We start from the raw sequence: 14,808 nt of genomic DNA, 5'->3' as shown, positions 1-14,808 counted from the left end.
TAAAACGAACGCCCACCCGTGAACTCACTCAACTAGTTGTTGACTCGTTACTACATGCTTTGCAGGACCATAGGTACTCAGTGGGAGCTTGCATGGAGGAGGATCGTTGTGGGACAGGGATTGCTGCGTGCTATGTTAAACTTGGAAACTTTTGGAACTTATGTTATAACTTTAAACTTATGCTTCCGCTTGCAACTTAACTTGTTTGTTTTGAAACACCAATCGTGATGGTTAAACTTTTATAATTACTTATGTGCTTGTTCAGTATGATTGGTGGCTGGATCCTGGTCAGTCACGCCTCCAAGCGGTAGTACTCCGCAGGTGGGATTTTGGGGGTGTGACAACGGGTACGTTCCCTATTAACCACCCTTATGCATCTATTTCTAATACTGGCATCAACCTTAACCTTGCATGCTTAGAACTTAAGAAACTTCTTGGCCTAGTCTCAAGTAAGATAGACGTCCCGTATTCTTTAGAAATGGGCATATAGAAGGATAGCTTAAACAGTCGAAGCGATTAAGGATCGTGATTAGGCACTCAGAGGGCCGTAACCTTCTGTTACCATTGACTCGTGAGGTCATAATAATCAGCATGGATCGGAAATCCAAGTATGCAGCTGAAGTCGTCAATACGAGAAAATCAGACGCATCCCTCGTGCGAATGATGAAACCCAACTTTACTGTAATAGGCGCAAGGATGCTAGACCCCATAAGGCGGCAGATCTACGACATCCTTCATTGGTCGAAGAGGCATAGAAATGCCTCTGAGTAGACTGCAGAACCTGGGAACATCCCCGCGATGGAAGAAGTTCTAGTAGCCTTTTCAAAAGACTTGCCAGAAATGCCCCTTCGCAGCGTCAAGAGAAGTTTAGGATAAACCACGTGCCAAGAGCAGCACCAGTGTCGAATAATGTCTTACCGACTAACTTCGTCCGTAAAGCATGAGCTCCGGACGTAACTGCAAGAGCTACCAGACAGAGGAAGTTAAGGACATGACGCCTTTAGTTAGGGATATGAGGAGAAAGTTGGCAGTTCCATTTTGCGTAAATTCCTGAGAATTGAGAATCAGAATCCTTTGCCAACGACTGGCAACATAAACAGACAAAATCATAAGATCCTAGTTGCCACCCAAGGATCAACTTGAGGACAGGATGTCCATGACTGTGTATACCAGAAAGAAGTGTCCCTGAAACGACCTTTAGGACTCGCTTTGGAAGTTACGAGTTCCTTGTCGTACCATTTGGCCTAACACATGCATCGACAATATTCATGGACCTCATGAAATCGAACGTGTAAGCCATACCTAGATAAGCCATATACTTATTGACTACATTCTCATATGGCCAATGACCAAGGAAGGTCGTGAGCAACAACTGCAATTTACCTTGCAACTCTTAGAGAAAGAACAGTTAAGCGCTATGATGACGAAAAGCGGATTTCGAATTCGCGAAGTGAGAACTTTCAGATCCATGATGGATAAGAACGAGATTCATGCCAACCCTGCAACCAAGAGCTAAGGAGCTAGAGTTACAATTATGTGACGCCTCTCGACAAAGTCTCGATTGTACACCGATGAAACAAGACCACGACATTACATACGTGGCACATTGATTAAGGAATCATGAGAAGAACCCTTGAGATAGGTACAGTCATTGCGCGCAGCAAACTGGGCGTTATTACCTGAAAGAAAACGTTGCACGATCTTTACTGATCGCAAGGGATTGCAGCACACCGATGATCGTAAGAACTCGAATATGAACTGAGCTGTTGAACGATGCAGACTGTATGAACAAGATGCGTGCTTGTGTGATAAACTTTGATAAAAAGTTGGAACACTCACTTACCCTTAGTAGAGTCTTCCTACAACAGTATTTATCACGCCGTCGTCTAAACCGCTTTGTGTAAAGCTTTAGATGGAACGTAATGAGTCAATTCCCGTTGTGTTGAACGGAGACCGGGAATAATGGATCAACTGGCCGAGATGGTCCAGGAAAAATCTAGAGGCAAGGTCGTTCATATATGCGATTATATCAAGACAGCCCGCAGAACACAGAAAGATTACGCCGATGAGAGGCAGAAATCGTAAGAATTTGAGACAAGAAGCACGACTAAATTGAGAGCCGCGCCTAGAAAGGGCGTAGTGTGAATTGGAAAACGAAAAGATTGAATCCCCGGTGTAGGGATCAGAACCATTGTTCACAAGATGAAGCTTCCAGAAAAAGATCAGTAGTGATCGCGACACATTCATGTGTCTAGTCTTTAGAGGAGTCTGACGCAAGGAACAGTCATAGTTCCCACAAATAAGATTCACGTCAATGATATACTATACAACCTGTTGAGGTTTCGGACCAAGAGTCCACAAAATGCAGAAAAGACATGATTGATTTACTTGAGCATGATAAAATACATGACATGAGAACACAAAGACGTGTTTCAAATATAAGTGACCATATTGGTTTCACAACTCCCCTGCGACCGATGGCATCGCTTGAATTTCGGGACGAAATTCTTTTAACGGGGGGAGACTGTGACAACCGTCACTTTTCCGTACATTCCGTACACTAAATGAACAGTGATCTGTGCCTTAATGAACATACATGATCTAGTTTACAAGAGAAATAAGTTTCTGAATTCCATACAAGTGAATTCATGTACGTTTTATACTACAAAATATTGCTTTATGCAAAAACGAGAGCGTTGCGTCAAAAATATTAGTAAACTCACCGGTAAGACACACTGTGTCAACGGAACTGCAGAAAGCAGTCAGACAATAAAATTGGAGCCTAGGTGTAGGTCCAATAACAAGAATACATTAAAACCCAAGAGTACATACAAGGGTTTAATATATATGCTATATGAAAGCAAAAAATAAGTACTAAAAAGCACCCGAAACACACTTTAAGAGCAGAACTAATTGCGACAAAACTGCGAAACGAACGTTGATGGCCGCCCGGATAATATTTAATCCCACAAATATTCTGTTATGATTAAAATTTTATTTTAATCAGGTTCGTGTTGAAAAATAAATTAAAACGCTTAAAAACGTTATTTTTCAAGTTTAAGCACGTACCGTGTGTTCCTACGTGACACAGTGCTTACACTGCAAAACGCAGACAACGCAGAAAACCTAGGAATATGCTAGGAATATTCCAAGAATATGCTAGGAATATGCTAAGAATATTCCAGGAATATGCCAGGAATATGCTAGGAATATGCCATATGGAATGTCTATAAATACCTTGAGATGGCACACTAGACAATTCACCACCCAACACCACAAAACTACTCTCTCCTCTCCCTCAAAAACTTTCGGCCGAACACCCCTTGATCATCCATCATATTTTTCGATTTTGTTCTTCACATTCCAACATCATACAAGTGTCAAGTGTCACGCATAAGAAGGCTTGGTGCACTCGGAGCTCGAAGGACCTCTTTCTCTAGCTTTTATCCACCACATTCGCGTCTAGATACTTCCCTAGCCTCGAGCTAGTGGTATGTTGCTTAAAACACATTCTTGAGCTATTTTGAAGTGGTTAATGTGATGTGTAATGATTAAAACTCGAAATCTTACAAAATGGTGCATTAAAGTCTACTAAAAACATGAAAAATGATGGTTAAAAGCTCACTAGTTGTGTAAATGTTGTAGTAATTGAAATTTGTGATTATTTAGGCCCGATCTACGTTGTGGTAGCTCGGATCATCATTTAACCCTGTTTGGTTAAGATCATGGATCTTGACATAAGCTTGTTTGAAATGGTGCAAGGGTTAAAAGGTGAAACTCTACCACACAAGAAACATGAACTTGTGTAAAAGTATTTTTACTTATGAAATAGTGTCTAAAACTAGCCGATCTATGTGTCCACAAGTGGTATTTTCAAAATACCAAGCGTCAAAAGAAATCACATGTTCTAATCCGGATCTTACACAAACAAAAGTGATTTTTTGTGATCAAACAAGTGTGCGAACACTAGTGTAACAAAAGTTTTAACAAAGAAATAATTTTCGTAAAAACCGACTAGAAGTTGTGGAACTTCATATTCTTTAAAAATAAAGTTTTTTTTTTAAGAAATTAAACTTATTTTTGAAGATAACAAGACTTACTAAATGTGCTAGTAAATTACTACACATTTTTGTAAATATGCAAGTTCATGAAATGGGGAAAATTAGTGATTGTTGTTGATGATTATTGTTGATAATTGTTGTTGATGATTATTGTTGATAATTGTTGTTGATGATTATTGTTGATAATTGTTGTTGATGATTGTTGACGATTTAAAAGAAAATAAACACATGTTTTGAAAACATGGGAAACCTCTATTTTTAGGGGAAACTCTGTCAAAATTTTTATAAATTTTGACACTTAGAAAAAATATAAGTTTTTGAAGAACTTATTCCCTAAAAATGTATTTAAAGGTATTACCAAGGTTTCCCTAATTTTTGGTGATAAGAAATGAGGATTTCTTCAAAAATAAAAGTGGATATAAATATGTATATTTTTGAGAGAAAAATATATATTATTTTATCACCAACTTTTGTGCTAAGTGTATATAGTATGTGTTATACGTGCTAGCGTATTGAGACGTAAAGATACACTAAATACTCATGAGGAGTATAAACATGAAAATACACATACAACATGCTTAGACACATACAAGAGGATATATTTATGAAAATATATTACTTGGACAAAATACATAATTCGGGTGCAAAATACAAGATACGTATATTTATTTTTGAGAAAATGATATAAGACAAATAGTTAAAAATATAAATATTTTTAACACAAGAACACAAATACAAAAGATAGTGACTTGCACTTGTGCGATACAAGTCTAGTGACTAACGTTAATAAAACGCGTTTAGGTCACGACGCTAGATAAGCAACTCCGGTGAAGTTTACGACGCAGGAACGCAAAGTTGTGAGTTCATGCTCCCCCTTTTCTTTAACTGTTTTTGGTTTTATAACTCTCGGGGGTGAAATATATGTTACAAATATTATAATTTTTTACAAGTAGTAAAAATACAAGAAGCACTCTTGGTGAGAACGAGTACCGAGTGCAATACGAATCGAGAATACAAAAATACGAGAAGCACACTTGGTGAGAACGAGAACCAAGTATGATGTGCTTTAAGAAATGCCTAGAAATTACTAGATCATGTGAGCATAGACTTAATACTAAAAATGCCATAAAGTCTTGGTGAAAACTAGTACCAAGCCATTAAAAACATTCAGTAATTAGGGACGAGGGTTAGATCTAACGGGTACGGCCGAGCCCCACTCATGGTCCTTATGTGACCTCTTGAGTGCTTCGGTGTCCCAGTCGAGGTAAATCGACACAGTCGAGGGTAATCGACACAGTCGAGGGTAATCGACACAGTCAAGGGAAATTGACACAGTCGAGGTTAATCGACACAGTCGAGGGTAATCGACATAGTTAAAGGAGCCAACACTAATGCTCCATAAGTCCTCACATGCCTTAAAAGAGCCAACACTAATGCTCCATATGTCCTCACATGCCGAAATGTCTTTGTACAAACATTCAATTAGTACGTGGTGTACACAAGAAAACTTGATTTTTGCAAGAATACTTTATTTATACAAGATACATACCATGTTTTCATACTCGGTATGCAAAACGCATGAACTCGCTCAACTTTATGTTGATGTTTTCCAAAATTACATGTATTTCAGGTGACATGATGGATCTTGGGCGCAAGTGTTGTAACTAGAAGTAGACTACAAGTTTAGATGTCATCCACTTTTGTTGAATTGTAACCTAGATGAAGGTTGTGTTTTAAAACTTAAATGACAAGTGTTTGTGATCCTCAAAATTTTCCGAATGGATGAACATCGTTTTAAATCATGTAGTTGTTTATTATGATCGAATGCAATGATAACAAGCTAGTCACACATCATACGCTTCCGCAAAAGACAGGGTGTGACACTCCATGTATCTAACGACCTGCAAGGCATGTAACAGAGGATCAACAACTAGTTGAGCGAGTTCACAGAAAGTAAATGTGTAATAGTAAGTTTGTTTGTAACATGTGGCTCTACTGGGCCGATAGTATGTTCTATTGGTGGGGGCTTCCCATGTTGTATAACCACTAGACTATTCGTAACCATAAGTATCCTTCACAACCGAGGATAGTAGTAAGTATAAATACACGTAGGTTTTACGTGAGTATCCTTCACAACCGAGGATAGTAGTAAGTATAAATACACGTAGGTTTTACGTGAGTATCCTTCACAACCGAGGATAGTAGTAAGTATAAGTACACGTAGGTTTTACGTGAGTATCCTTCACAACCGAGGATAGTAGTAAGTATAAGTCTACGTAGATTGTAAGTATGTGTCCTGCACAACCGAGGACAGCGAATAGCATAAGTATGTGTCCTGCACAACCGAGGACAGTGAGTAGCATAAGTATGTGTCCTGCACAACCGAGGACAGTGAATAGCTTAAGTATGTGTCCTGCACAACCGAGGACATTGGTATGGTAGTCTAGTAACAGTGTAAGTACAGTTCTATTCAATCTCAATCCTTCAATCCCAATTCCCGTGCCCTGGGAATCCCATGCCTTAGTAAGAGAGTGAACTCACCTTGGTTTGCTCGGTATGTTAGGTTATGCACTCACAAGAAATCAGTCAAGTCCTTGATTCGATTCTAGATGGATTTGTAATCAAACTTGATGCAAAAGACTTGTGAAACCAAGAATGATGAGAAGATGGTTGTAGAGAGGATTAGAGGAGGTGAAAGTACGTGTTTTGATTCTTTGTGAATGATTAGTGAATGATTAGGGAAGGGGATTAGGGTTATGAGTTGTTAAGGTTTCACTATCAACCCTAAACACCCTTAAGTATTATTTATTACAGTTTCAACACCACATTCCATTATTTGTCAAATCTTTCACAAGTAACACATAACCATGCACAACCACAAAACACTATATTGTATCAAAACGTATACAGTTTCATAGCAAACCAATTGTGCAAGTAAACAACTAAACAATAACTGAACGTGCAATAAATGCGAAATAGGAATCTTGGAAATTCGAGTTGTCACATGTTCAAATAAGCGAAATCACAAAGTGTCCAAATAAGCGAAACCTGATCGGGTTCAATTTTAGTCCATTATTAGTTCGTATTTAGGTCTCAAACTTTCCAGGGTTTGTTAATGTCCAATTATGTATGATCTGTGAAATTTTGAGTGAATTTTGACCGGTAAAACTTCCTGCAATGATGAAAGAAGGTGTAGAAGTAAGAAGTATCGATGAATTCCAGCTAATCTCTGCAGAACTCCTCCTCCTGAAGCTCTGATAACACTTGTAGGATCGTGTTTCGACCCGAACGAGTCGTTCAGAGGAGTTTTGATCAGATACAGGTGCGGAAAACAAGTATCTGACTTACAAACAGCTAGCAAATCACTTTTAACACCCTTTTGTATTGAAATCTGACAGATTACATCCAAATCTCACACCGGCAGCACCTCGGTATGGAATTGCACAAGTGTTCTCCTGATTTCGCTTTTGTGCATATATATAGGGTTGGTGATTTCGCTCTTGCGTACATGACACATGAGCAAAACCCCTACAATACCAAATAAGCGAAACCCCTATGTCCACAAAAGCGAAATCATCACCTAATACTCATACATTCTCTTGTTTTCTCGTATAACGTGCCCTGATCTAACAATCTAAGACTAAGACTCGATACAAGACGAAGTCGACAGATGCATGCACCAACATTGGAGCAATTGGTTTTGATGTGCCCCTTTTCGTTGCAACCATAGCAGGTTGCATCCTTAATATTTCGGCACTCAACAGACTTGTGCCCCTTCTTCTTATAAATCCCACATGGTTTGGCCTGTGGGTCCTGGTTTCACTTCCCAAAGTGCCTCTTATGACATGTCTTGTACCTGGGCTTATCGTTCGACTGCCCCTTTTTGGAACCAGAGTTCCCCTTGCCCTTTCTGTTCGATTGAGGAGACTGGTTATCCTCTCTTTTCCTCTTTCCTTCATCGGTACTCTTCTTCGCCCTATTCCTCACAACATCCAAAGTAAGGGATAATGATAGATCCACAGCGGATCTATAAGTGGCTGGCTTAGAGGCCTTAACATTCCCCTTTACTTCAGGGGCCAGACCACCAATGAAATGCGCAATGCGTTTGGGCTCAGGAGTGACTAGATATGGCACCAGCCTCGACATAGAATTAAAGCTAGTCACATAGGATCTACAATCCAGATCCTTCATCACTAAGGTGAGGAAATCAGTCTCTATCCTCTCTACCTCAGGTTGAGGACAGTAAGTGTCCTTCACCAGATCAACAAACTTCTCCCAAGAGAGATTGTACAAATGAACCTTCCCAGTGGACTGCACTAGAGCTTTCCACCATGTGAGGGCATCGCCCTTAAAAGATTGTGATACAAACATAACCACATCCTCCTTAGCGCATCCGCTGATGTCTATCACAGTCTCCATCTCGTCTAACCATTTCATACAATCAATCGCCCCATTTTCCCCTGTAAAGTCTCTCGGCTTACAGGAGATAAAGTACTTGTAGGTACAACCCTTGGTGTACCTAGGAGTCGGCTCGAGGACTACCTGCCTCTTGGGTTCACTGCCCTGATTAGATGAGTGTTGAGACTCACTTTTCTTATGAGTATGTGGCTGAGAATGGGTTCTTGAATGAGTTTGAGACCTAACAACACTCGGCTCCTTAAACTTAGCATCTACCTCTTGAGAAACTGTCGCGGTGATCATTTATTGCAGTTCAGCACCAGTGATATTAATCCTGGTGTTGCCTTCTGCAGGATAACTGTTCGCTTCATTCGAGCCAGCCATTTCTGAATACTATAACAACAAGGATGATATTTAAATTATATATTGATTCATCGCATTGATGATCAGATGGTCATGGTATTATTAAACCATTTAGACCATTTTAAGAAATAAATAAATAATCATAGAGTACAATATTCTTTATATTTACTAGACATGGGGAGATAAAATTTTCACAACTGTCAATGTCATAAAAGAGATTTTATTTAATATTAGGCTCGTCTCGAAGGACATTTAGATAGCTCAGAAAGCTTGTCACAGGGACGATTAGAACATAATCAATGATCCCTTGGATCAGTGATCTCATAAAGGTCGAACGAAGTTCATCGCCTTTTTCGACAAGAAGTTTATGAATGAAACTTTCATTGTCATTGTTACACCTTTGCTCATAAGTATACATCTTTAATGGATGTCTTGGTGTACACATCATATTGATGTTTCTTAGCCATGATTCGCATTGAACATTTAGGCTATATGTAAGTGACTTGGAAAATCCAAGTACATTTTGGAAGCTCGTGTGGTTTCTCGTACCGCACCGCTAGGAATGTTAACATGTTTTCAGACGTTAACAGAGATTTACTGTCTTAAAAAGGTTGTACCATCATGGCCAGTTAATATTTTGGCTAGGTTATACCTCTAAGAATTTCTTTGGCAGATCAATTATAAATTGAAAAGATATAACGTGATGTAAATAAATACATATTTAAAAACCAAAGATAAACTTCATTAAACATGAAACGAGTACAAGTGCCCTAAACGGGTAAAACACAATGCCCATGCAGGGGCTACTGAAAATAGGAAATAAGTCCATGCAGGGACTTTAGTACAGAAAATTAAATAATGTCCTCGCAGGGACTTGATAAAAACAATACAAGAAAATTAAACAATTTCCCTACTTCTTCTTGCCCTTAAGAAGGTTTGCAAGGCCCTTCATAAAGCTACCATGCTCCTTCCTGGTTTTTCTAGCTTTCTACTCAACCCTATCTAACCTCTCCAGGATTTCCTGAGTTTGCTGTTGCTGCTGTAGCTGCTGGGGAGGAGGAGGTTGCTGGTACGGAGGTTATTGATAATCCTGTACCGGGTATCCAGTTGGATAAACTGGAGGGTAAGAAGAAGGGTAAAGATGATGGTATTGAGCAGCGGTAAGGTAGGGATCCTGGTTTCCATAGTCTGATGGATATCCCGATGTGTTTTCAAAAGAATTATACCCAGAAGAACCTGGGTAAGTCGGGATAGGGTTGTCGAAACCCATAGGAGGCTGAGGTGGTGCATAAGAAGCTGGCGGAGGATCAATCTCCGGTGCCGCATTCGAGGGCCCAACCATTTGGGGGTCCTCTGGAATACGAGGGTAAGAACTTGAACCCCGAGGAGAACTAAAATGAGGTCCTCCTCGCACTAACATGCGTGCATTCCTCCGTTGCCTCGAAGGCTCGGGAGGTGGTTGAGGTGGCTCCTCAACAGGAAGTGGTGGGGATGAAACTGCCTGAAGCTGGGGCTCATCCAAGGGAGGTTGAGCTAGAGAGCTATGGTACGAAGGAGTAAAGTACCAATCATAGGTGGCCATCTTCTCCTGAAATGAATCGGGCCCATGGTACGGTGATCCCTGAAATGGGGATCCCCTTGATATGCTGATTGGGTGGCCCGGTGTTCTGGTCTGCATCTCCGGATCTGGGTCGTCATCCATCTCCGTATTTCCTGAGAAAAGTGATCCTCTGGGCCTAAAGGGTTGTAACTCAAGAAGTCACTAACGTAATCATTCGGGTTAACTGCCCTGGAGAGTAAAGGGAATCCGAATGATGGAAAGAATGCGATTGCAACGAGTGGTACGACTGGTGGGATTCATGAGAGTGGTGCGAGTGTTGGGGCTCGTCTGGGATGAGTGGCCCAAAAGATAGGTGGAAAGAAGGTGAAGAGCTTAACGAGACAGAATGTCTCGCCGGCTCAAAGGAGTGACCCCACAGATCGTGTGAGTCGGAGCTGGAAAGGACGCAGACGGAGTGCGTCGGTGTGATGGTCCTGCTGCTGATGGTCCCCCTCGCATGGGACCTTTTCCTCTTCCTCTAACTCTGGGAGGCATTGTAGGTGAACTTCCTGTTAAAACAAGAAAACAAAACAAAATAAAATATAAACGGCAAAGGAAAGTTAAGGATAAATCCTAGGTCATTTGCCTAGACTCGAGAGTCTAAGGAATGTGCTTATTGTGTCATTGAGATTAAACACAAAAGGCTAGTGTTTAATTCACTCAATGTTGGCTATGATACCAACCTGTCACACCCCGATATTTCCACATATTACCGGTAGGCCTGGCGGGGAGTATCGTGACGTAGTTGATATCATCATTGTCAATACACACAATAATATAGCACAGCGGAAGGCTTGGTGAATAAACTATTATAAACCATAATGTCTGAGTGTTCGAGTTTAAGAATATACAGACTGGAATGTAATAAGATCCACAGGCGGATCATAAATGTACAAAGAAACAAAAACAACAGACTTCAGGTATCTTATGGATTTGCAAGATCCTCGGTGACACCCTATAGCTCCAGCCTATTACGAGAGGTACCTATCAATCAGTCTTTAAGAAAATACGTCAGTTTACACTGGTAAATACAATTTAACTGACTCTCTTTGAAAAACATTTATAAAAATTGATTTAAGTGCACAAGGCACAAATCATTTATAACTTGGGACAATCTTTAATAAAATCTCGTATACAGGTTTACATGTTTGTCATACATATGGGGCCGGTTTGGAAGACGGTCATGATTAACTGACTCACCACTTATAAAACCCACAGAGGAGTTATCCCCAACTTGTGGGTAATTTAATATTTAGCATTTGCATCTGTCAGGTGCATGCCTGCACCCCGTGCATAGGTCGTGGCCATTAATAACTTAAATGAGCCGAGGATATCCAGGACACGGTCGTTAACCCCCAATGTTTATGTTATCAAACAATACAGATTAAAACGGGTTATGCAGATTTATTACATAACAATCCAATTAAATAATCTCATACCCGACCAAGCGGTATTATTATAATACCGTATCCCAAGCCCATATAAGGGAAAATAAGTTAAAAGTATTTACCTGATGCTAGCAGTAAAATCCTAAAGCTTTTTGAAGGCACCTTCTACCGGAAGCTATTTAATCTGTATAGAAGGTTTATTAACCTATTAGGATGATAACGGGTCTTTAATTAAGTCAAGGACTTAGACCGGCTAGCTAGAAGGAAACCTTACGGTTCTAAACGCTAGATTAAGCGGAGACAGGGATAGAATATGGTTTAGACCCGACAAGCTTGGATACTTGTATAATATGGGTAAACTAAACACATTCTGGAAAATGAGAATTTAATGATAAGGTTAAACCCGTTTCGGCTATTTTACGTAAACTAGTCACGTAAACCGATCCGAACACATAAACGCGTAACGGGTAACCAAATAAATTATATACAGGTCTTAATCATCATTATTATGCTCAAAATATGTTAATAAATCAGTAAGATGTTAACATATATGCCCAAAAAGTAATTTAAACCAAAACAAGTCCCTTAAGGGCATTTGGATAATTTTAATGCTCATAAAAGAGTTTAAATGTTAAACTAAGTTTCAGACCTAATTTAGTCAGTAAAAATATGCATTTTTATAAGTTATATCAATAGGGTATTTTATATATGTGAAATTTATCTTATATAATCAAACTATGCTCCGTAGGGGCATTTTGGTAATTTCACATAGGCTTCTAAAGGTCAAAATACACTTCTGAGTTCAAAAACTTTGGCTTACTGTTTAATTATATAAATTAGCTTAAAAATTCAGTAGGTAATAAGTTTTATATGCCAAAAATAGTTTTGACCCATACTAGGCGCTAAAAACGTTTAAAAGTCGGTTTAAAGGGATATTCGGGTTAAAATAGGAAATCTTTATAAGGTTCAAAATATTATATTTATCATATAAAATCAGTAGTAAAAAGTTTGGCATTAAAATGTTATGTAAAACTCATTTTATGCATGAAAAGGGTAAAACCGACAATTACCGAAATCAAGCTATAATCCTATGTTATGCTCAGTCTAAAAATAAATAAAAATCTTCAAAAAACCCAAAATATTATTTTACATCAGTAGGTAAAAAATTTAGTGTCAAAAATCGGATTTAGATAGGCTTTATGCTAATTACGCCTTTTAAATAATAAAAAGCTCCTTAATTACGCTATTGAGCATAACTCCTATTCTAAGCCTCAAATTGATGTCAAATTTTCGGGACATGTCTAAACATCAGTAGCAAAGGTGTTAGTCCATTCACATTGCTAAAATCTTAGTTATATGTTAAAAGGGCGTTTATGGCATTATTAAGCATAATTACGATCAAGTGCATATAATTCAAACCATTGGCCATCATGCAATATAACTCCAGAGGGTTATACTACTAAGTAATGTGGTCCTAATGGAAGCTTAAAACACAGGAGAATTAAGCTTGAACGGGTCAGAACTGAAAGTCAAAGCAAAAGTCAAGCTTTTGCGACTTTCGGTTATAAACTGACCTTAGACTATTAATTGTCGGGTTACGACTGATAAAACATGTTTTAATATTAATTACCAAGTCATTAGAATGTTAAAATGTAATTTAAAACCTCTGTTTTATTAATTTTAATCATTTGCAAACATTCTGTCCAGTTTGACTTTTTATCAAACTACTTTGACCCGAGAATTAACTGGTCAAACGAGATAATTAGGAGGTGCCCTTTTAAGGGTTAACCATCTACACTAAGACGGTTCCATAATCACTTTCAGTTTGATCAGTGGCTGGACCATATAAGATTAAAACTAAAGTCAAACCTAAATTACGCTAAGTTTGACTTCTAGGTACTTAAACTAATTAAAGTGACTAAGCAAGTGATTAGGAGCTTATAAAAGGTACAAGCTGTCTTTTCTACACTTCTAAGTCTTCTTCAAGTCCTTGCAAGCTCCAGAGATAAATGCTTGAAGATGATTGCAAAAGTGAGTCTTGAACTTATGAACTAAAGCTCCTTAAATACTAAGTTGTAACCACTTAGATCATCCACAGCTGTTATGGGAGGTCCTAGGATCACCCCAGGTGTCCTAGTGGTTTTTATATATTGTCCAATAGTCCCTTGTTTCGAAACAAGTCAGTTTGAGTCGGTTTAACAGCTGAAACATACATCTGTCCAAAATTCTGCCTAGCGACGAGCTTACGGACCGTAAGCTAATAGTCTTGTGGACCGTATACGGATCTTACGGACCGTAAATCCGAATGCATGCGGTCCGTAACCGAACCTGAATTGCATCGCCCAGTTATCTCCTTGCGGACCGTAAGTCTAGGGCCTTACAGTCTGTAACCGATGACCAGAGGACAAAAATTTTTAAAACTTTCATACATTTGACCATGCACTTTCATAGCCGAATCTTTAACAATAATGTAGCATAATAGTCCATATGGTCAGTCCTGCCCTACTCAAATTACTATGCCATGCATATATGTCTTCTTGGAGTTTATAAAAGTTGGCCAAACATGAAGATTCGTCGTTATTGCACATGGTTTCCAAAAATCTTGAATTATTGCATGAACTATCACCAATTAGTCGAAATTTATAACTTCTCCAATAGCCATTCATCAAGGTGTATTATACAATTTATAAAGCTTTTGGGGAAATGTTTAAAAGGTCACTATGAGGTGTAATTAACATGTTGACACGGTTAATTCCCGTAGCTTTATTATCTTTCATATACATACACAAATGGCTTCTTATATTCAATTAATCTTTCGATTAAGAATATATCATCCACGTAGTGTCAATCAGAGGCTCAGGTTTGGCATGTTGACATTTTAAGTCCTTCACTAAATTTTCCACATGTTTAAAGCTTAGGACACGTGTCTATACATAATTGGATATGTTTTTACATGGTGTTACATGATGTTACCCTCGGCTAAGTAGTCTGAGTCAGC

The 14,808-nt window shown here is 38.9% G+C and overlaps 2 protein-coding genes across 2 annotated transcripts; both read right to left on the bottom strand.

Moving 5' to 3' along the window:
- Positions 1 to 7,880: 7,880 nt before the first annotated feature.
- Positions 7,881 to 8,762, bottom strand: LOC110887828. The gene has a single exon (XM_022135394.1). The coding sequence runs from the start codon at positions 8,760 to 8,762 to the stop codon at positions 7,881 to 7,883; it is 882 nt and encodes a 293-aa protein (XP_021991086.1).
- A 1,138-nt stretch (positions 8,763 to 9,900) lies between these two features.
- On the bottom strand, positions 9,901 to 10,524 carry LOC110887829 (vegetative cell wall protein gp1-like). Its single transcript, XM_022135395.1, has one exon. It carries the CDS (start codon positions 10,522 to 10,524, stop codon positions 9,901 to 9,903), a length of 624 nt encoding a protein of 207 aa, XP_021991087.1.
- Positions 10,525 to 14,808: the final 4,284 nt, after the last annotated feature.

Source organism: Helianthus annuus, chromosome 11 (genome assembly GCF_002127325.2).
Source record: "Helianthus annuus cultivar XRQ/B chromosome 11, HanXRQr2.0-SUNRISE, whole genome shotgun sequence".
NCBI classification, from domain to species: domain Eukaryota; kingdom Viridiplantae; phylum Streptophyta; class Magnoliopsida; order Asterales; family Asteraceae; genus Helianthus; species Helianthus annuus.
The sequence above is the reverse complement of the archived record's forward strand: the minus strand, read 5'-3'. Positions and strand labels throughout refer to the sequence as shown.